Source organism: Euprymna scolopes, chromosome 29 (genome assembly GCF_053919585.1).
Source record: "Euprymna scolopes isolate OS-2025 chromosome 29, ASM5391958v1, whole genome shotgun sequence".
Lineage (NCBI taxonomy): Eukaryota > Metazoa > Mollusca > Cephalopoda > Sepiida > Sepiolidae > Euprymna > Euprymna scolopes.
Genome location: NC_136510.1, coordinates 99,267,693 through 99,290,919, shown reverse-complemented (window position 1 = coordinate 99,290,919; position 23,227 = coordinate 99,267,693). Strand labels below are relative to the sequence as shown.

Genomic DNA, 23,227 nt, shown 5'->3' with positions numbered 1-23,227 from the left:
TATTTGGACTCTTCAGACTACTGTTCTTATTTTGATTGTTATTTTCACAACGTTTAGGTCGATGTAACCTACAACCTTCTTCAGGTATATCTTGGCAAACCAAGGAATCTTTCTGTTGAACTCAGGAATCTGCACGGAATCTTGACCAGAAATCTTTATTTTCGAAAGTCAATCGCTCTTTTCGATTGACTAGCCTTAATTTAAACCTTCGCCACTTCCGGTTTGGCGATGGACGCAACGGCAAAGACGTCACGTGTTTTTGTTTTAGGAGGGGTTTTTTTTCACGTTCTTTTCCTTCTTCACGGTACGGGTTCGAGCCTGCCTGCCTACTACCAATGTTTTTTTTTTCTTTTTTGCTCAACACACACCTCCAAACATCCGGGCAACGCCAGGCATCCAGGCAAGTTTTATATAAGAGAAATAAAACATCAGTCGCAGAAGCGGTGGGAAACTTTAACATTTGGTTTCAGATGTTAAAGATCCCACAACCTCTACGGACAACTTCACAACTTAATCAGTCAGCATATCTGCCTTAAATAGTCTTCACTTTTTGCTTAATCATTCAAGGGAAGTAACTCATCTGTCATTAACAATCTCCTTTTATCAATTACGCAGGATATTTTTCGCATGGCGCATCTAATGCATAGATACGGGAAGGAGGTCTCACTAATAAAGAACATAAGTGAACATAAAGCATAACAGAAACGTTATTATAAGCTTGTTGAGAGATGGATTCAAGTTAGAGAAAGAAAAAAAAAGTTACTGTTTTGAATAAAGGTTTTCTAAAACAGTTTCTTTCTTTTTCTTTTTTTTTTTCAAGATTAAATTTTACGTTCGAAGAAAATTTTTACTCCAGTTGAACTAATAAGGAATAAAATGAACTTAAACGTTATTCATTTCCCGAGTTTGCCAAATCTTCCAAATATGACAGTAGAACTTATATAACATTGCTTTTAAAGTTCAGGAAAATTTGAAAGATCTGTTCTAGATGGGTATGTTCACAAGTTTTATATATCCTTCATAATAAAAAGCAACATATATGTATGCATATATATATATATATATATATATAAGTTATGAAATATATATGGCGATTAAACTACACTGAATATTCCGCGTTTCATCCACTCTAGGACTCTTCAGGCTTATGCGCGAATTTTGTGGTTGTCTGTCGTTTTTATATACGCACTTTCTATTGAGATTTTAGTTAGCCAATCAGCTTTCTAGTATCCACCGCGCCCTTCCTATCATCCAATGAACATGCACTTACCAGACAAAGGCCTATTTGACCTCTGGTTGACCTGTTTATAACTTACTAACTAGCTCTACCTACGTATTGAGCACTTTTGAAGTAAATACTTAAAGTTTACACATAAATTTATACTTTCGTATATTAATTTTATGTGAGTAAATCAAGTAGTTATATATATATATATATATATATATATATATATATATATATATGTTGGAAAACCGTTTCTGTGGTACCAGTTTATAAGAATTCTGGTGAAAGAACTGACCCATTAAATTATCGCCCCATTAGCCTCCTCCCTCTTTTTGCTAAAATATTTGAGTCCATAATTAATCAAGCACTAGTCCACCACCTCACAGCTGCTAAATTTCTGTCCAAATAACAGTATGGGTTTAGACAAGCTCGTTCTACTGCAGATATCCTGACTGTAATCTCTGAACGTATATACCATGCACTGGATAAAGCGGGGGAGGCTAAGGCAGTAACCTTATATATATCTAAGGCCTTTGACAGGGTATGGCATGATGACTTTCTCATGAAAATCAGATCCCACGGTATTATTGGACGAATACTTAACTTAATTAAATCCTTTTTAAGAGAAGAATCCAAGTTGTCCTAGATGGTCATACGTCAAAACAATATGATATAAATGCAGGTGTACCTCAGGGGTTGATTCTTGGACCTTTATTATTCCCGATATTCATAAATGATCTCCGTGATAAAATTGTCTCTGAGATAGGTATATTTGCTGACGACACCACGCTCTATAACAGACATGAGGGGAAAGCACACGAACATGTATCCAAGGAAATGACAGAAACACTAGAGGAAGATCTCCGGTCTGTGGTGGTATGGGGACAAAAATAGATGATCACATTCAATGCTGCCAAGGGTAAACTCCTTTCCTTTAATAATGACGAGAAACCTTCTCAACCACTAATAGATATGACTAATGATCTGAAAGTAGCTCGTTCAAACTCTTTAGCTTAACGTTCACAGGGAACATGAGTTGGAACAGATACATTGAGTGCATTGCCAAGGCTGCTGCGAAGAAAGTGCACTCTCTCTGCCATGCTAGAAAGCTACTTGTGTCTGAGAGTATCCTGGACTTCTACAAGACCACCAGTCGCCTATGTATGGAGTATTGTTGTCACATTTGGGCTGGTGCATAGACATCTTGCTGGTCAGCTCTCCAAACAGTACCCCTATGTCCCAGATAGTAGCCCCCTACATAAAAGTGGCACTGTGCCTTGTTTGGGGTGAAAATACAATTAAAAAAATGTATATATAAAAGAGAGAGAGGGAGGGGGGATTCTTTTTATTTTCTTATAACTGAGCATGGAGCATCCGACCAAATATCTCATACATTCCAATAGAAATATCTTCCTTAAGATTTTAATCATCTCTCTTGCACTTGGTTCACCGGGTATATTTGTTAGATAGTTTCTGATATTCTTTATCATGAGCCCGGTTGCTCTCACACACACATATATATATATATATATATATATATATATATATATATATATATATATATATATATATTGTCAGAACTGGTATATCCTTAAGTGTGGGGCTTATAGCGTATCTTTAGAAGTATTTGCCAAGTTGATCTACCAGTTCGTATTTATGGCTTAACCAGCCAATCATATTCTTGTAAGGAGGAAAAACCCGGATGTATTCATATTATATAGATGTGTGTGTGTGTGTGTGCGTGTTTGAGTATGTATGTGTTCATTACAACCCCACCTCGTCTCTCTTTTGTCTATCTCGATGAACAAATTCTTCTCCCTTGTCTTTCCATCAAGTAGATTTTCCACACTCTTGTTCTCTCGATAAACCTATTCCTTTTTTTTTCGTTATATTCCTTTTTTTTTCCTATATTTCCTAACAATTGTGTGTGTGGGGGGCATCTATAATATCATACACATATACACACATATGTACATACACGTATATATACATATACGCACACATATATACACATACACACATACACGTATATATACATATACGCACACATATATATACATATACGCACATATATATATACACACGCACATATATACACATACGCACATACACACACATACATAATTTCTTTTTAGGATTAAAAAACAATTTAATGCTTGAATACACATATAATCATTTTCATTTCTTAATACATATTTGCAAGTTACATTATCGTCTGCATTTATTTTTCTTTTCAATCAAATTCCTTAAACTTTTATCCTTATCGATTATTTCCCTCATTTCACATTACAAAAGTAATAAAATAATATCCTCCACTCTATAATAAAGGGCAATGTGTATTTATTTGTAAATATATATATGTCTTGTTAGAAGTCTGCCCAACAAATAACAGAGGAGAAAACCAATCTACTTCTATAATCAGATCTTTTATTTCTCTTTTTTTTTTCTGTTTTCCATACCGATTTATACGTTTTCCTTTTTTTTTTTTAAATCTTTTTTTTCTTTCTTTTTTTAAATTCGTTTTTTTTTTTTTTCACCCGAAACAAGGTGTATTGCCACTTGGTCGTAAAGGGCTACTTTTTGCAATCATGTCGAACAGATAACTGTGGTGAGTTGAACAGTGAAATGTCTGTTCACTACATTTAAACTTCTGCAGGTTTGCACAGTTAGGACAGCAGGAAACAAGGAAATTCCAAAGTCTAGCATTCAGGGGGACTAAGCTATTAGAGTAGAAGGCTTTTCGGCATCTAGGGATGTGAAAATTGGAGAAGCGGGATTTTGCAACTTGTCAGGTTAGTCAGAAGTATGTACGTCGAGGGGGCAAGTGCTATGAGTTTATCAGAGCATATTCGATTAAAGAACTTGGAAAACAGGGATAAGCATTGCAGTGATGGGAGAGAGATTGGAGATTGATCAATGGTGTGGGTCCTTATTAGATTTCATACTCTGCCAAAACAAAATCAGCCTTGAATTCCCAAGATTTGCATATTCATTACCATGGCTATTAGTAGTCTTAGGTTTGTTTTGGTGGTCCTTTATTTTATTTTATTTTTTTTTTTTTACAAGGCCCAAAGACCACTTGAAGATAATGGTCTTCAAGGATTGAATTTTACAAAGACCAAGGACCCAGGAATGAATCGGGGAATTTAGATGTTGAGAAACGAACATATAGATACATATGAAAAACAAAGACACTAACATATTGCCATTGTTTAATAAAATCCTGACGTCATCCAAGTAAGTTTGATCTTTTGCACTTGTCTACCCCGATTGCTTTGACACGGTTGAGATTTTATAAACATCTGAGCTAAGATCAAATTTGACAACCCACTCTTGAGTCATCATATTTATAAAAACCCATGTTAAACTATACTTGTCTCCATACGTGTACAAGGAAAGTCGAGCATACGCGCCCCAAAAAGGGCTGTTTATTATTGTGCTACAACACTTCCTAACGTCTTTGTGTGTGTGTGTGTGTGTGTGTGTGTGTGTAGAGGAATTACAACAACAAAAAATATTTTACTTACCTTGCACGTATGATTACAACTGCAGGTTTCCATACAAAAAAACAAAAAAAAAACAAACGAATAGAATTTTTTTTTAAATTTTACTTACCTTGCACGTATACACCTTTTTCCGGATGTTCTTTTAGGGACAAAGTGACTTTGTTATCTTTTCCCAACAAATCACGGATCTCTTCATTATAAATTTCAAGATAAGACGCTCGAATGAGGAACTTGGTATCCTCTGTGATTGACACAGTTTCAAAAATATGATCGAAGGCCCTACAAAAAATTAAAACGAAGGATTTAATGCATCGTCATAAAAAAATAATTGGCTTTTTTTTTTATTAATGTAGTGGTGTAGTGAGATTATTAGTTGGGAAGAAGAAGAAGAAGAAGAAGAAGAAGAAGAAGAAGAAGAAGAAGAAGAAGAAGAAGAAGAAAATAATAATAATAATAATAAATATTGATAATAGAAATAACAATAAAATATTAATAATAATAGAATACTACTAATAAAATATAATAGGAATAATAATAATAATAATAATAATAATAATAAATATTAATAATAGAAATAATAAAATAATAATAAAAACAATAATAATGATAAAAATAATAAAATAATAGGAATAATAATATAAATAAAATAATGACAATAATGAAAATAAAAAATAATAATAACTATAATAATGATAATAAAAATAATAATATTAATAAAAATAACAATAATAAAAATAAAATAATAATAACAGAAGCAGTAGTAGTATATCAGCCTCGACTATCACCATGTAAAAATATCATAAAAAATATAAAAAAGAAAAATATTTTTGTAAATTTAGTTTGTGAAATATTTCTTGCGAATAGAGATATTTAAAAAAAAAATGGGTTCAATTTTTTTTTATTCCATTAATTATTTTCATTATTCTTCTTCTCTTCAGTAAAGTACTTAAACCTAAAGATTTTGCTCTTTTTTCACAATTGAGGTCATTTTTCTTTCTATTGCGTTAACAGCGAGAATAACAATATTAACCTAATAATTTTCACCTTCATAATGCCTTCATTGAGAGAGAACTCGACTGCCTATTAAACATTATTCCCAAGTACAAGGATTTGTCAGGATACTCCCCACTACAAGTAAACCCTGACCAACCCCAAGATTCGGTGGCCCCGGGATACGGGTTTTTCAGGTTACAATGTGGAATACAATATTTTTCCGGCTCCTGGTTACGGTATTTGCCCCACCTTACGGTGTTAGTCATAACATTGTTTGATTATATACATGTGTATTATATACTGTACTGTATTTTGTTACTAATTTGTAATATCTACTGTATAAAATTTTGCTTAGGCCTCGCTATATGGCATTTCACCTTATGATCCCAACCCTGGAACGAATTGATGCCGTATCCTGGGGTTCCACGGTATTCAAAGTCTCATATTATTTGAAGCTCAAATAAGTTCTACTCGGTATGACTAACCCACACTGGCTTATATGAGGAATGGTGCACCTTCTCCAAGTGATGTTGCCTATGCTAACAGCATTAAGCTGGGTACTCTACCAGACTAGACGAATTCTCGTCTTGGAATCTGGTAAGATCAAGAGACCACAAGAAAGATTTATTATAACATTAATAAATTAATGGTTAATTGGGGAGAGTGAGCATGCCATCTTAGTTTAGATGGTATTGCATAACGCTAGTTAATTGGGGAGAGGAAAATTAATGTTCATTTTTTTTTATGAACTCAACGTTTGAGGAGTAAAAAAGAATTTGATGGAAAACAAGAATATTTATGTACAGTGTAACCCTGATAGAAGAGACTAATATATGCCAAACCGGTATAAGAGAGATTTCCCTGGTCCCAAATTAGAGCATGTGTTAATGTACAGTGTAACCCGGATATAAGAGAGCTGTATATACACACATATTTACACACACACACATCGAGACACAGGAATGGGTATGTTTGATCTGGTAGAACGGTGGTTCATTACAATTGTGAGGTCTGCGTTCGCGCCTGGTCCACGAAGTATGGAAATAAAAAATTTAAAAATTAAAAAAAAACGTTTACAAGTGTTTTTGATATAGATATACATAAGAATACTTTGATAAGTATGTTTTAACTTAAATAGGGATGGTATAATAAAAGTGTGGGGTCTGATTTCGCGCCTGGCCTCCACAGAATGAAAATAGGCACAAACTTTAATAAAGACTTTTAATATCTATCTGCGTAAGTATACTTTGATAATTATGTTTCAGTTTGAAGAAATATAGTATAATAAAATTATGGGGTGTTTGTTCGCACCTGACCTCCATAGAATGTAAATATGTCACAAAGTTTAACAAGGTTTTTTAATACAGATCCACAGAATATTGTGATAAGTGTTTCAGTGTGAACAAGTATGGTATAATAAATTATAGGGTTTATCTATTTTTGCTTTGGTTTTGATACCTTCAAATTCGAAGCTATCTCTTTACAACCCTTCCTTTTCATAACCTATCATCTTCTTCTTCTATCTATAAATATAAAAGCGAAAATGTGTGTTTATTTGTATGTATGTATGTATGTATGTGTGTGTGTTTGTATGTCTCGCAAAAACTTTCCACACGGGTCACAGATTTTCGCCAGATTGGTATCATTTTAAACTTCCAACCTTCGCCCGACAAATATCGAAAAATTGGCCAAAAACGTTAATTTTTTCACCCTGAAATCATCACTTTTCTACAGGGGATGGGGGGTCAGCAAAAAACCTCCTCTCATGACGAATTCGGTTCTACGCATGCACAAATGACGTCGTAACCTGATTTAGTTTAAAGATTTAAAAAAGCGACACAATTTCGGCGACGTCGTCTTAGCTCAGTTGCTTAGAGCGTGGCCTCATTAACTAAACTTTTTGGGTTTGAATCGTGGTGTAAGATGTCTTTTTTTTTTCGATTTTAAAAATTTTAATATTGAAGCAGGGTTATTTAAGCCATTTTTCACATGTTTTTCAGATTTTTTAACGTTCGCTTTTGTTTTTTTTACTTCGCTTATTCTTAGGATTTTATTAACACCCATCCCCACACCCGTCCGACCACACACACCCAAAAACACCCGGGCAACGCCGGGTACCCCGCCCCCCGAAGCCATTTTCACATGTTTTTTTTTGGGGGGGGTGGGATATTTTTCAAATTTTTGAAAGAATTTTTAACGTTTGTTTTTCTGTTTTCTTTTTTGTTTTTCCGATTTTTACATTTAACATCGTTCGTTTGCCTTACGTTAGTTTTTTTGTGTTTTTTTTCTTCGCTGATTCTTATGTTTTCATTAACACCCCCACCCCCGCCCGAGCACACACACCTCCAAACACCTGGGCAACGCCAGGTACCCCCCCCCCCGCTAGTCCATATATATAAAAGCGAAAATGTGTGTATGCGTATTTGTTTGTATGTATGTATGTATTATGTGTGTTTGTATGTCTCGCAAAAACTTTCCACACGGGTCACAGATTTTTGCCAGATCGGTATCATTTTAAACTCCCAACCTTCGCCCGACAAATATCGAAAAATTGGCCAAAAACGTTAATTTCTTCACCCTGAAATCAGCAGTTTTCTACAGGGGGGGGGCAGCAAAAACCGTCCTCTCATGACGAGTTCGGTTCTACGCATGTGCAAATGACGTCGTAACCTGATTTAGTTTAAAGATTAAAAAAAAACGATCTAATTTCGTTGACGTCGTCTTAGCTCAGTAGCTTAGAGCGCGGCCTTATTATCTAAACGTGTTGGGTTCGAATCATGGTGTGAGATGTCTTTTTTTTCGATTTTTTAAATTTTATTATGGAAGCAGGGTTATTTAAGCCATTTCTCACGTAACGTTTGTTTTTCTGTTTTGCGTTTGCCGTACGTTAGTTTTTTTTACTTCGCTTATTCTTAGGTTTTCATTAACACCCACTACCCCCGCCCGACCACACACACCCAAAAACACCCGGGCAATGCCGGTTATCCCCCGCAGGTTTTTTAAGCCAGTGTTTTTTTTTTGGGGGGGGTTATTTTTCAGATTTTTTAAAGAAGTTTTAACGTTCGTTTTTCTGTTTTCTTTTTTTGTTTTTCCGCTTTTTACATTTAACATCGTTTGCCTTACATTAGTTTTTTTACTTCGCTTATTCTTATTTTTTGATTAACACCACCCCCCACCCCCGCCCGAGCACACACACCTCCAAACACCAGGGCAACGCCGGCTAACCCCGCTAGTATATATATAAAATAAAATAAAAAAATTACAATTAAATTTACAAAAATGATCCAAGATGGTAAAACTAAAGTATATTATAAATATTAAACAATTAATATTTATAAAGTAATCTCAACCAGATGTAAAAGTTTGATAAAACCAAATAGGAGATAGAGTTTATAATAAAAGCAAATAGTTAATAAGAGTTAAAATCATATTTAATCTGAAAAGGAAACATTTAATTAGTGGATAGTCCTTAATCCGCGGAGTTTCAAAGAAATATTTCCCTTCTCATCAGAGGGCAGGAATTAGCAAAATGCGGCATCGGATTTTGCATACAAAATACACCATATTCCCTCTGCTTCACTTTTTGTTATCAAGTAAGATCTTTGACTTACTTGCAGTTTCATCAAATACTTTTGTATGCAAAATCCGATCCCGCATTTAGCTAATTCCTACCCACTGATGAGAAGGAAAGTATTTCTCCGAAACTCCGCGGATTAAGGACTATCCACTTATTAAGTGTTTCCTTTTCAGATTAAATATGTTTTTAACTCTTTTCCAAAGTGTTTTTTAACATGTTTTATTAACTATTTTCTCTTTATATATATATATATATATATATAGATATATATATATATATATATATATATATATATATATATATAATTACTGTTCTAAAATAATTATAATATACGTTTTATATATATATATATCTATATATCTATATATATATATATATATATATATATATATATATATATATATATATATATATATATATATATATTATTCAATGTTATATACAGTGTAACCCGGATATAAGACCCTTATATAAGAAAAACGGATATAGGAGAGATTTTCTCTGGTCCCAAATTAGAGCCTGTGTTAATGTATAGGGTAACCCGGATATAAGAACCCCGGATATAAGTGTAACCCGGATATAAGAGCGATTAGGGCGTGTGGCGAAGTCTCTTATATCCGGGTTACACTGTATTTATATTATAAATTATATTTATATTACTGTTCTATGTTATGTACTTACATTATGAAATATTTATCTTTCCAAAACGATAAAGTTAGATGTATAATATTTGGATTTCTATTTTATTGAATGCCTGAAACCTTTAAAAAAAATGTGGGTAGGGATTCCTCATCTAAATAGTTTAAAAAAAAAATTAAAAACTGGGGTTTGGGATGGGAGAATTGCAGAATGAGAAATGAGAATAAGAGAATGACATGCATTATCTATATTAACTACAGTGTAATCCGGATGTAAGAGATCCGAATATAAGAAAAACGGATATAAGAGAGATTTTCTCTGATTCCAAATTAAAGCCTGTATTAATGTACAGAGTAACCCGAATAGAAGACACCACGATATAGTGTAACCCTGATATGAGAGAGTTGTTAGGGGGTTCTCTTATATCCGGGTTACATTGTATTTCAGATAGAGATCAAGTGTTAGCAATGTAAAGGGTCATTTTGATTTCTGAGAACTTGGACTGCAGTAAAATCAAACACAGGAGAAAAACATCATTGGTTTCTGACGTCATTAAAATAAGTGATTTGGACTTTTGAATATTAGCATTACGCTTTTGAATATTGCGAAATTTTGTTTTAAAAACCCAAACAACAAAGATTAGTACTTCATTAATTTATGTAAATTGCTGGTTGAAGTGCCTTGAAATTTTATATCAACCGATACTTTCATCTTCTTAGTAATTTATTTTACTGTCTTTTGACCATCGACTTTCGCAGAATAGAAAGACCGTTATCAATCAATAAAGCCAATTCAAATTTTAGTCAAGTAAAATTATATAAAAAGAAAAAAATGAAAAATAATTTAGGGCGTCATTAAAAAACGGGATCTGTTCAGATTTATTTGATGGCTAGAATACTTTTTCGTATCCCAAACTGGTTATTGTTAATTGCCTGAAGCGCCCCTACCAGGACGATGTTTCTGACAAAGGAGGAAGAATTGCTGTTTTTTTTTATTCAAAAATTAATCATATAACATTGGAAAACAGAAAGTGGATTTTTCTGGGTCAAAGTTTAAATATCTAACACTCATCATTGCCTGGCTTATAACCTTGAAGCAATTTTTTTAGTTCCTTATATCAAGTGGCTTCGTGTCTTGTCTGAAGCAATTAAAAAAACAACTGGCAAAGATAGGTTATTCTCAAAGTCAATTTCCAAACGCCGCCCAACACATCATGAATAACTGTTAATAACACTTTTGTGTTATTCGCCCAGTTTCAGGCATTCTACCTTCCACTGAAGGTGGAAGTTTATGGGGAATACAAATTTACATTCGGTGCTTAGTCAGCATGTATAGCTCGGTTATGGGGGTATAGCATACAGCACTTGGTATGTAGAAATGGTTACCAATTTTGTGACCTAACAGAAACCTGTGTTTCAACGTGATCATGTTGTATATATCAGCTGCGTAGTTTTATTATTTTAATTTGTCTGTGTATCATATGTATTGTTGTGTCGTAACACGATAGTAAAAAAGAAAATCAAGTCGAGGTTGGTTTAACAAACGAAGTGTATTAACATCACAGGCATAAAGGTAGGAATACGGGTATAACTGACTAGCGTTCAGCTAGGCAGTGGAGTACTGTCGCTCCTTCTCACCGGTGTAGACATTACTGAGAGTAAGAACCGGTGTAATTTCCCTTATGCATAGAAAGGCCGGTATAACATGTATCCACAGATGTTGCGTGTTTATGCATGTTGTGCTTATGAACAAAATCACAAACTGGAACCCTGGTTTTATCAGGCTGTCTGAAGATATTGGCTTCCTGACCTAAAATGCATCAAACATTGATGTTATCATTTTTTTTCTTTCTCTTTGCAAAACTCAATGTAATGCAAAGGCAAAAACAAAAAAAAAATCCTTTACAAAACAACCAAATCAAACATTGTGAATAAATGTTTGAAAATATAAAGAACTTGAAGCATAAAAACTTTTTTTTCCAAAATGACTGGATTCGGCATTAAATAAATCGAAAAGGATTGATATGCCATAAAACAATACAACGAAACCAAACCAAACCAAACTGTATATAAATATTTGAAGATGTACAAAGGATGCATTAATTGTTTCAGTTCACACCATTCATTTTGCATATTCTTGCGCGTGATGTTCTATGCCAATCGAGATTCCAATCTCAACAATCCGTTCGCCAGAAACTAGGCCATTTCAGTAGCATTTTAACTGTCAGGCAGAGGCATCAATTCTAAGTAGTTCTAGAAGGTCCACCTTTTCAGGCTTTTTGGCTTTCGGATGGAGCAAGTTTATTGCTTATTGTCTGAGGTGCCTTCACCAGGTAATGCTTACAGGGCTACTCAGGCATTTTTTGCAGGGTCAGAATGGTCCTCCTTTAGGGACACTGGCTCATTCAACCCACCTTGTGTCACATTACTCTGCGATCGGAGGGAGGTAAATATCTACAGCGCCAAGTATCTCCAAACGGTCACCCATCTTGAACTGACCAGACTCATTGTGGCTTAACTTCAATGATTTGATTAGAATCAGTGCGTCGATGTGATTATGCCAACAGGCAGAATAGTCGTTAAACCGATGGTGACGATGACAATGTCGTTTAAGGAATTGTATATTTATGTGTTATTTATGTGTCGTATTTACCAAATTAATGCGAAGTACATATATTTACTTATAACAAACAAAACGCTAAACTGTTTCATGCTAAAGGAATATGTTCGAAATGTCTTCATAAAATAAACGGAAATTTTAGGAGAAGTCAAAAAAAAAACAAAAAAACGTGGTGTGGAATAGTGAGTGAAGTTTATTATGTTTTCTTATCTCGGTCCATGTCAGTAAAGAATTAAAAGTGACAGTTTTCTGAATAATTGATTACTGGGGACTAAAAGAGATTAAAACGTATATCTGTTGGGAATGATAAAAATGTTAAGAGATCTTGATGGATGGCGATGGTGGTCCAGAGTCTTTCATCTTTTCCCTCTTCAGATGATCAGCCGTGCAAACAACAAAAAATTGATGTAAAACTTGCTTTTAGAAGTATATACACCATAAACGTTTAACGAAAATATGTTTTAATTAAAAATTTAGAATACAAAAATAATATATTTCTGAATCGTTATTTTCAGCTAGCAGTGTGTGTGTGTGTGTGTGTGTGTGTGTGTGTGTGTGTGTGTGTGTGTGTGTGTGTTTTACAGAAGATCAGACAAAACATCAGTACAGCGTCTGCTTTAAATCCAAATAAAGAAGACATGAGATCCTTCACGACAGCTAATTGTTCGGAAATTCACACCGATGATTTGTCTATAGTGGTGAAGGCTTTGTGCAGAACCAACCACACTTTTCGGTACAACTGCTAATCTCAGTCGCTGCAAGGGCCGCCACAAGACAGAGCAGACAGTAGATCTCAAGTTTTTGCGCCAGAGATTTCCTTCGAATGTCCCAACGAAGACCGAGTGTGTTTATCTCCCAGTGGATTAAATGCGCCCCAGATACCAATCTACGTGTGTGTGTGTGTGTGTGTGTGTGTGTGTATGTTACATAAGATTAGATAAACATCCGTCTGTTTTAAATTCAAACAAAGAGGAGTGGCCTTTGTAAGACTCTCTTCAGCTTTTGTTTATATCTGTCTCTCCGGAAATGGGGTTCTCTCTCACTAACTTTTATATATATATATATATATATATATATATATATATATATATATATATATATATATATATATATATATTCTAGCAGTTCAGCCCAGCTTTGCTCGGGCCCTATGTACTGTTCATAACCTCATGTGCATAGTGCTGAAGGCTTTGTGCAGAATATTTAATATTCTGCACAAAGAGTATTTAATATATATAATATATATATATATTAAAAAGTTTGACTCATATACAGGTAACCTACATCTAAAATTTCAAATGTTTAGGCCCAAAATTGGCGGAGGAGGTTGGTAGAATCTGCAAAGGTCGATTGTTTCAACTTTGACCTCTTGGCAGCCAAATTTTCACCTAAAAATTGCCTAGACTGATAGATGAAAATATGTGGGCGAAAAGGATTATGTGGCATAAGTCATTACACACACACACGCACACACACACACGCACACGCACACACACACACACACGTATGGAAACACAAACTTTTAAAAAGCCCTGGCATAGATTAACACATCTGCACATATTGAAATATGAGTAAAATATATCTATATATCTAGAAAAGTGAAAATGTGTGTGTGTACATTTCCCTACCAAATTACTCTGTCAATTTTACGTCTACAGATTCGAGATTTGACATAAGGGGTATGGAGATTTGGGAAAATCTTTTTTAATCAGTTTTTGGCCAGAAATTTGACTGTCAAGGGGTTAAAGTTCAATGATTTGACCTTTAAAAATTATACTAAACTCCAAATTTTAGATGTAGGTAACTTGCACATGGATCAAACATTTTAATTTGATTTGAGCCCAAAAAACTAAACGTTGAGGGGTCAAAAATTTGACCTCTGCGGTCTCTATGAAATTATTCAGCCAATTTTTAGTCGAAACATTTGAAATTTTACATATAGGGAATTCAGTGATAGGGCAAACTTTTTAATCGGTTTAGGTCGAAAATCTGAACTGTCAAGAGGTCAAAGTTCAAAAGATTTAACTTTTGCATGTCTAGCAAACTACTCATCCAATTTTGGGTCTAAACATTTGAAATTTATACAAACGGGCATTCAGACATGCGGCAAGCATTTTAACCAGTTTTGGGGCGAAAATTTGGCTGTCAAAAGGTCAAAGTTGAAAGAGTTGATCTTTGCAGATTCCACCAAACTTCTCCCCCAATTTTGGGTCTAAAGACTTGAAATTTTAGATGTAGGTAACTTGACATGGGTAAAACTTTTTATTTTGATTTGAGACCAAAATAAATATTACGGGGTCAAATTGGGGTTAAAGTTTTAAAAATGTTACCTATGTGGTCTCTACAAAATTACTCAGACAATTTTTGATCTAAACATTTGAAATCTTACATAAAGTGTATTCACACGTAGGGCAAGTTATGAACAGTACATGGGGCCCGAGCAAAGCCGGGCTGAACTACTAGTATATCTATAAAAGTGAAATTGCCTCTGTGTGTGTGTGTGTGTGTGTGTGTGTGTGTGTATTTCCCTACCAAATTATTCTGTCAATTCTAAGTCTACAGACACAAGATTTGATTTGGTATGGAGATTTAGGAAAATCTTTTTAATCGGCTTTCATCCAGAAATTTGGCTGTCAAAGAGTCAAAGTTCAATCATTTGACCTTTGAAAATTATACCAAACTCCTCCACCAATTTTGGGTCTAAACACTTGAAATTTTAGATGTAGGTTCCTTAGACATGGATTAAACTTTTTAATTTAATTTAGCCTAAAACAATAAATGTTAAGGGGGTCAAAATTGGAGTCAAAGTTAAAAAAATTTTTACCTCCCAGCTAATTTTTAATTAATTGATTGATATGTTTGTAATGAAATATTCAGCACAGATGATACATCAAAATTATTATTTTAGTAGAGAGGGGAGAGCGATAATAGGTGTTAAAATTATGAAGAATTAATGTTGATATTAGTAACATATCCAAGAATTATGAAAAATGATGAAATGTGAGTTGATTGGTGTGTTTGTAATGAAATCATCAGCCCAGACAATGTTTCAAAGTTATTAATTTAGTAAAGGGAGGACAATAATGTGGGTTAAAATTTTGAAAAATGATTATTGAAATTATTAACATATCCAAGAATTATGAAAAATGATGAAATGTGAGTTAATTGATTGGTGTGTTTGTAATGAAATAATCAACCCAGGCAATATATCAAAGTTATTATTTTAGTAAGGGGGGGGGGATACAATTTTAACAAAAGGGCTAGAATAATAAGATGGTGTCTACATTCATGCAGAACGCCCACAGAATGTCCAGCAGTAATACATTACATATGAAAGATTTCGCTGTGGAATTTCCACAGGTCCTGCTAGTAAAATCAAGAGTCTCGCTATATTACTAAGATGTAGATATTAACTATGCTAAAGAAATAAGGCGAATTGTGCTTACTTTACATAAAAAAATATTTCAAATGGAAGATCTTTTAGCAATTAAAACATCAAGCAGAACAGAGATAATAAAATATAGAACAGAGGTAAAGCAGACAATATATATATATATATATATGTGTGTGTGTGTGTGTGTGTGTGTGTGTGTGTGTGTGTGTGTGTGTGTGTGTGTGTGTGTTAAGTAATCAAAATTTAATCATTTGGTTGGTTGATTGTTTTTGTTTTACGGCATATCAACCCTTTTCGGGTTATTTAATGCTGAATCCAAAGATTTTGAAGAAAAAATTTTTTAATAGAATATATTTGTTGTTTTCACGTCAGTTTCTATTTAACCCATAGTTGGGACCCTAACAGGTACTACCACTCCGGGTCAGAGTGGACCTGGGAGCAATGGTAATTAAAGGGTGGCTCCACACTCTCCAAAGCCCACAAGCTGGGACCTCACCACTGGATATAGTTTAAGGTCATATCCAGAACCCTAATCATTTGGAATATCATTTTAACAGACATTTTTGCATTAACTTTCATACAAATATGACTTCATGCATGGTTTATAGTTTTCAATTTATGTGCTAACAAGCTAAATTTATAGCCTGCCTATAAATATCATTTTGCTATTTTCCTTTCAGAATAAAAACCATTTTTTGACACTCACAAGTGGGTACGAAGGTTTCCAAAGGCACGGGTAGCCTTAGCCATCTTGTAAACGATTTCATCATCAAGGGATCCACTATGATTAACTTTGCGGCCGAGGTGAGGAAACGATTTAACATAATTTATATCAAGATCATCCACTTTAAGTTTATGCTCAGGAAATCTAGACTCAGGTGGATTTTGTCTTATGCCTCCAACTTGCTTTGGAGTAGGGGAAAGGTGATGTACTACCTCAGTCTTTTTTATGCTTATTGTCAGTCCAAAGGTGTTACATGCAGCTGAAAAGCAATCGAGAAGAGCCTGTGCTTCCTCAAAGGATCTTACCACCAAAGCAGCATCGTCAGCAAAAAGCAACTCACGAATTAACTTCAGTTCAGAGAAGAGTTTGGGCTTTGAACCGTTGATGGTTAAACAATCCACCAGATGACCGAAATTGAAACTTGACACCGGTGTCAATTTCATTAAATGCATGTTTCAGCATAAGTGAGACGAAAAGCGCAAAGAGAACTGGTGCCATTACACACCCCTGTTTGGTCCGATTTGTAACACTGTAACATCATGCCATCACCCCCTCATAAAAAGAAATAATCACGTTTAGTATGCTCTTCAGGATACCAAGCTTTCTCAAGACCTGCCAAAGAGCGCCACGATTCACAGTATCAAAGGCTTTCATCAGGTATAATTAAATAACTTGAGTGTTATTTCTTCTGCCCTTCACATCAACAATTTCTTGGTTAAGTTTGACACTGTTGTCCAAACTTCCAACTTCCAAACTTCTGTATACGTAACGCACTTTCTCTCAACTGCAAACGCACTTCTGCTAATTGAACTTACTTCTTCAAAATCCAACTTCAAAATGAACGTCCTCTCTGAAAAATCAACCCTCTTTTATATCCAACCAGAAGCATCTCATCTACATATCAGGTGGTAACATTGCAGGCATATAAAGAGATAAGGCAGCCATTTTTGTTTCTTTCTTCTTCATTCATTTCGTTACACGACCGACCCGTTGAATTATGCACACGTGCTAGTTAGGTAAGTCATGCGTTTCTCTACACGATGTCAACAAACAGCATATACAATTCCTGATTTATCTTCCGGATCTTTTCCGCCACTTGAGGAGTGAAAATATCATGTCAATGTTGCCGCAACCTGACCGAAAACAACACTGGGACTCAGGATACTCCTCATCGACGAGATGCTTGATTCTGTTTAGAATTAATCCAGCAATCGAAAGCAGAGATATCCCACAATGGTTATCACAAACATTCTTGACTCCCTTATTCTTGTAGAGGTGTTTGATGCAGGCGTTTTTGTAGCCCTATGGAACCTGACCTGCTTTCCATATCTTTGCAAAAAGAGCATGAGGTTTTTTCACCAAAGTGTTTCCACCGTATTTATACACCTTTGGAGGAATTGGGTTATTCGGTGATGGTGATTTACCAGCTGCAATTTGCTTGATGAATACCCATACGTCTTCATAAGTAGGTTCAAATGACAATTCCGATATTTCTGCACTCTATGGGATGGAGGATATGACATCATTGTCAATGACAGAAGACGTGTTTAAGACATTTTCAAAGTGCTATTTCCAATGGTTGAGAATATCTGTTTTGTCAGTGAGAAGTGCTTCTCCATTTGCAGTGCTTAAGGGGGACGCACCACTCTTCTGAGGACCAAATACTTCTTTCAAAACATCATAGAAAGCCTGTAAGTTTTTGCTGTTGGCGGCTTCTTGAAGCTCAATAGTTTTAGTATACCAGCAGTGTTCTTTCATGGCTCCGAGGGTTCGTTGAACCTCACCTTTACACTTTTTATGAGCTGTATGCTTTGTTGTCGAGTTTTTGTCGTCTATCCAAGTTTTATGTGCAGAGTGCATTTGGTTGATAAGAGTTTTTATTTCAGTATTGCCCTCGTCAAACCAGTCCTGATGTTTTCTTCGTGGTATCCCGAGAACTTCCACAGCTGCAGAGCGAGTTATATCCCACAATGCCTTCCAAGAAGTCTCAACAGTATCGGTGACGTTAACAGATTCAAGGTCCGCATTAAGTTTACTGGCAAGCTCAGTTTTCTTTTTAGTGAACATCAGAGGAATTGATGCGTTTTGGAACTGTCGATCTGGTAACTCTACGACTTTGTACACATAATGAAAGCTTACTTCTAAGGAGGGCATGGTCCAAAAGATAGCAAGAAGTGTGGAAAGAACGTGTGATATTAAAATCCTTAATGTCATTCCGTTTGGTTATAACAAAATCAATAAGACATCAGTATTTATGCATCCATGTGGTCTTGCGGTGATTAAATTGTTGGAATAGGGTATTAGTAATGAAGAGGTCAAACTCTCTACAAATTGTAAGAAGTCGTAAACCATTTGCATTTACTTTGCCTACACCATGCACACCAAGAAGACCTGTTCAAGAGAGATTATCACCACCAACACAAGCATTGAAGTCACCAGCAAGAATGAGCTTATCCTGATGGCGAACTTTTGTGATGACATCACGAAAGAGATCATAGAAGTCGTCCTTCTCTTGAACTGACCTATCCAGTGTTGAGGCATAACAGCAACCCAATGTCACATTGGTGTTGCTCTATTTCTAGGGAAAGCGTCATCACACAGTCGGACACATCCTTAGATAAAGACGATAATGACTTTACGAGGCTACACTTGATGGCAAAACCAACTCCAGATTTCACCCTTTCTCTTCTTCAGAATTGCCAGCCAAGCGAGTTTCAGATAGAACAGCAATGTCAGTGTTGTATTTCTCCAACGCCATTTTGTTGGAAGTTTTGAACACGAGAAAGAAGCTGGCTCGCTATCCCACGTCAAGAGAAAAGACGTTAAAAATCGCAAGTTTAAACAAGAGAAACCAGTGGTTTGGTTTCTTTTTCTTCAATCGGTATTCATCAAGGAAGACGATACAGAATTAGTCAGAAAAGACTGTTTAAAAAATCAGTTGAAACGAAATTACAACAACCTCTTCACCAAGACACTGTTATTGGTGAACATAAAACTGACTATATCTTTCTTTCCCTATTTACCTTTCCATTTATTAAAAAAAATAAATTGTTTATCGTATTATTCTTTCGTTTTTTTCCCCCCTTCTTGTTGTGCAATAGGATAACCTTCATTGGACATCATGATAAAATTCCCATTACCTTTTATTGCCCTCTCCCCGACATTAGGAAAGCAGTGCTGTAAACAGGGCTGCTTTGTCACTGATGAAGGACACGGACAATACAATTGCTCAAATATTTGTGCTTGAATGGCCATTATGGCGATATTAGGATATGTCAATATCATATTAACAAAAATAAATAAATTTAATAGTTAAAATTCCGAGATGCAAAGGAATTAAAACGACTAAATGAACCGGCACGATGACAACGACGGCGACAGCGATGAGAAAAAAAAAAGCTGATATACTTAAAATACAGAAAAATATAAGCAGCGTCCCTTCAGAAGAAAGTTAACCGTTAAGAATTGAGATGCAAGTCAGTTGCAGAAGACATTCCAAGGAAAAAACACGTCTAAGCAACTCCGCTGATAACAACAAAGAAACAAGAAATGTGAAGGAAAGCATACTTGGTGTCATACAGCGTAAAATAAAGGTCGGTTTGTGTTTTACTCTTTTCATTTGTCAGTTATAAAGATATATCAGATCATTTTAAGAGAACTATTAAATGATGAAAACTCAGAAATCTCGTTAGAGTTTGATAAAAAAAATATCGCCTGAAAAAAAGAACAAAGAAAATAAACAAAAGGGAAAAATCAACAGGAGCAGTCTCCCTTGTTCTATTATAAAAAAAAACATAAAAGGAAATGATGATGAAAAGGGTACAACTGTTGTAAACTTGTCTTTCTCTTCTTTTTTACTAAGAGTTTGGTATGCGAGACATGATATATACATATCCATATATATATATATATATATATATATATATATATATATATATACAAAAAAGAGAAAGGAAAAAGGAAAGAGAGAAGAAAGTCTTATGAATTTATATATATTATCATCTTTTCAAATTTGTATATATTACCTATTCGTTCTTTGATTCCGTTCATATTATATACAATTAAAATATAAACAAAAAAAAAGAACATAGATATACGTACATGTTGAATTGGTTGTCTTTTCATGTTAAAATATATGCTGAAATTTCTCTGACCATTTCTTACAGCGATAGAACAGCTGATTGCTAAATATATCCATTCATTCATCTCACATCTATTTCATAAAACCACAAGCCTAGAGTCCGTGTTTCAAGTCGAGGAGAGCAGATAATTGTTACCCCCTTTTAAAATACTCTTTTTGGCAGAGGAAGTCAACAAAATACGGGCTGGCATGTAGCTCTTCACATCCTTCCGTGCAACCGAGGACATTTTTTTTTCTGAAATTAACTTATCGGATAACAAAGCTAACCTCAGAAGGGGCACGTCACACCATCTATCATCACATGCCCATGTGCAGAGATCCAGTAATAGCCTTTACCTGTCCCCGCTGCCTTCACTCCATCACCATTGGATTTCTCACATGAAAAGTGGGAGGTTATTCATAAGTTGCCAGAAACCCACACAATGATTTTATTAGAGTGGCGAAGGCTTGTGTAGGAACATCCACACTTTTTGAAACAATTAATTAACCTATTCAGAGCAATTAATTGCCATAGAACGGGCAGACAACAGCCTTCAGATTTTAATTCAGAGTCTCCCTCTCCCAGATGCATACCTAAACAAAGGCTAAAGCGTACATCTCTCCTTCAAACATGCCCCCAGACATCAAGGTGGGAATTTCTATAAATATACATGTTGCTAGTTGGCCATTGATCCCGAAAAGGGGTTCATTCGCTCTTTGGAAGGTCTTGTTTTTAATCCTTCAGGGAGACTAGACACACTCCTCAGAAAACAAGTCTGATGGGGAACCAGTTTAGTTGTCGGTGACCAAACTATGAGGCAGGTAGGACTGGGTTACATGGTACCAGTAGCATCATATATGACCTGACTATATATATATATATATATATATGTGTGAAATAAAATGGAGGTGGAAGGACCTGAATACTCAACGTTTCGCCCGATTATCTATTTTTAGACTCCATCTTTTAAGTTACTACACTATTTTATCCCAATTCAATTATCTCTAAATTTTTAAATAATAAAAAAAAAAAACTTCCTTCGTAATCTCGTGTCATTTTATTTACTTAATCTATCACCGCTATATTTCCAGGCGCAATTTTCGTTTAAACTTTATTGCATATTACATTTTTGAAATTCACCAACTGTGACAATAAGACTTTAGTAGAGTGTATTCCAATTTCTGCTGTAGCTGTTCACTTAAACCTGAAATAATAAAAATTGGTCAGTCATCTCATAAGATGTATAGCAATAACATACTGAATTTTCAAGAGTCTACGACAATTTTAAATGCCTGTACAAAAATTTCTGGACACCTCGTATATATGCATCTATACATACATAAGCATATAAAATTTCCTTTTTTGTTTTTGCTTGCAATCAACTCACATCTCTGCATTTGAATCGCCAACTATAAATCTGTATAAATTATAAAAGTGAACTTGTCTGGTTGTGTGTGTATTGGAACGGTCTCTACCAAACTACTTTTAATTTTTGGTTTACAGACTTGAAGCTTTATATATTTAAAAAAAAAATATTTTTATTACATTTTCACCCCAAACAAGGCACATTGCCACTTTGATGTAGGGGGCTACTATTATATTCGGGTGTTAGTAGTTTTCTAGCACAGTAGAGAGAACCTAACTTTTTCGCAGCAGTCCTGGCAATGCTCTCAATGTAATTTTTCCAATTCATGTTTCCTGTGAATGTTAGGCCGAGGAGTTTAAAAGATGTACTTTCAGATAAAGAGGCTTTAGCCATTGCTATTGGCGGTAGAGAAGGTTTCTTGTAGTTATTGAAGGAAACAAGTTTAGTCTTGGCAGCATTGAATGTGACCATCCATTTTTGTCCCCATTCCACTACAGATTGGAGGTCGTCCTCTAGTGTTTCTGCCATTTCCTTAAATATGTGTTCATTTGTTTTCTTGTCGTGTCTGTTATAGAGCATGGTGTCATCAGCATATATACCCATCTGACAGACAATTTTGTCAGGGACGTCATTTATGAATATTAGGAATAATAGAGGTCCAATGATAGACCCCTGAGGCACTCTCGCATTTATATCATATTGTTTAGATGTACGGCCATCGAGAACAATCTGAATTTTTCTCTTATCTAAGAAGGATTTAAGTATGTTAAGTATTCTTCCAGTGATACCATATGATTTGATTTCCCTGAGAAAACCTTCGTGCCATACCCTGTCAAAAGCCTTAGATATATCTAGAGCTACCACTCTACCCTCCCCTGCTTTGTCAAGTGAATGGTATATACGCTCAGAGATTACAGTTAGGATGTCTCCTGTGGAACAGGCTTTCCTAAATCCATATTGTTGGTCGGTCAGAAGTTTAGTATCTGTAAGTTGATGGACTAGAGCTTGGTTAATTATGGACTAAAATATTTTGGCGAAAAGTGAGCGGAGGCTAATGGGGCGG

At 35.0% G+C, this 23,227-nt stretch overlaps 1 protein-coding gene across 1 annotated transcript in view; it reads right to left on the bottom strand.

Annotated features, from left to right (window-relative positions):
* Positions 1-23,227, bottom strand: part of LOC145252797 (osmotic avoidance abnormal protein 3-like) — a 2,582,558-nt gene that overhangs the window by 2,202,984 nt on the left and 356,347 nt on the right. The window contains exon 4 of the mRNA XM_080112744.1: positions 4,841-5,010. Coding sequence (XP_079968870.1) covers positions 4,841-5,010 — 170 coding nt within the window. The remainder of the gene's footprint in view (positions 1-4,840; positions 5,011-23,227) is intronic.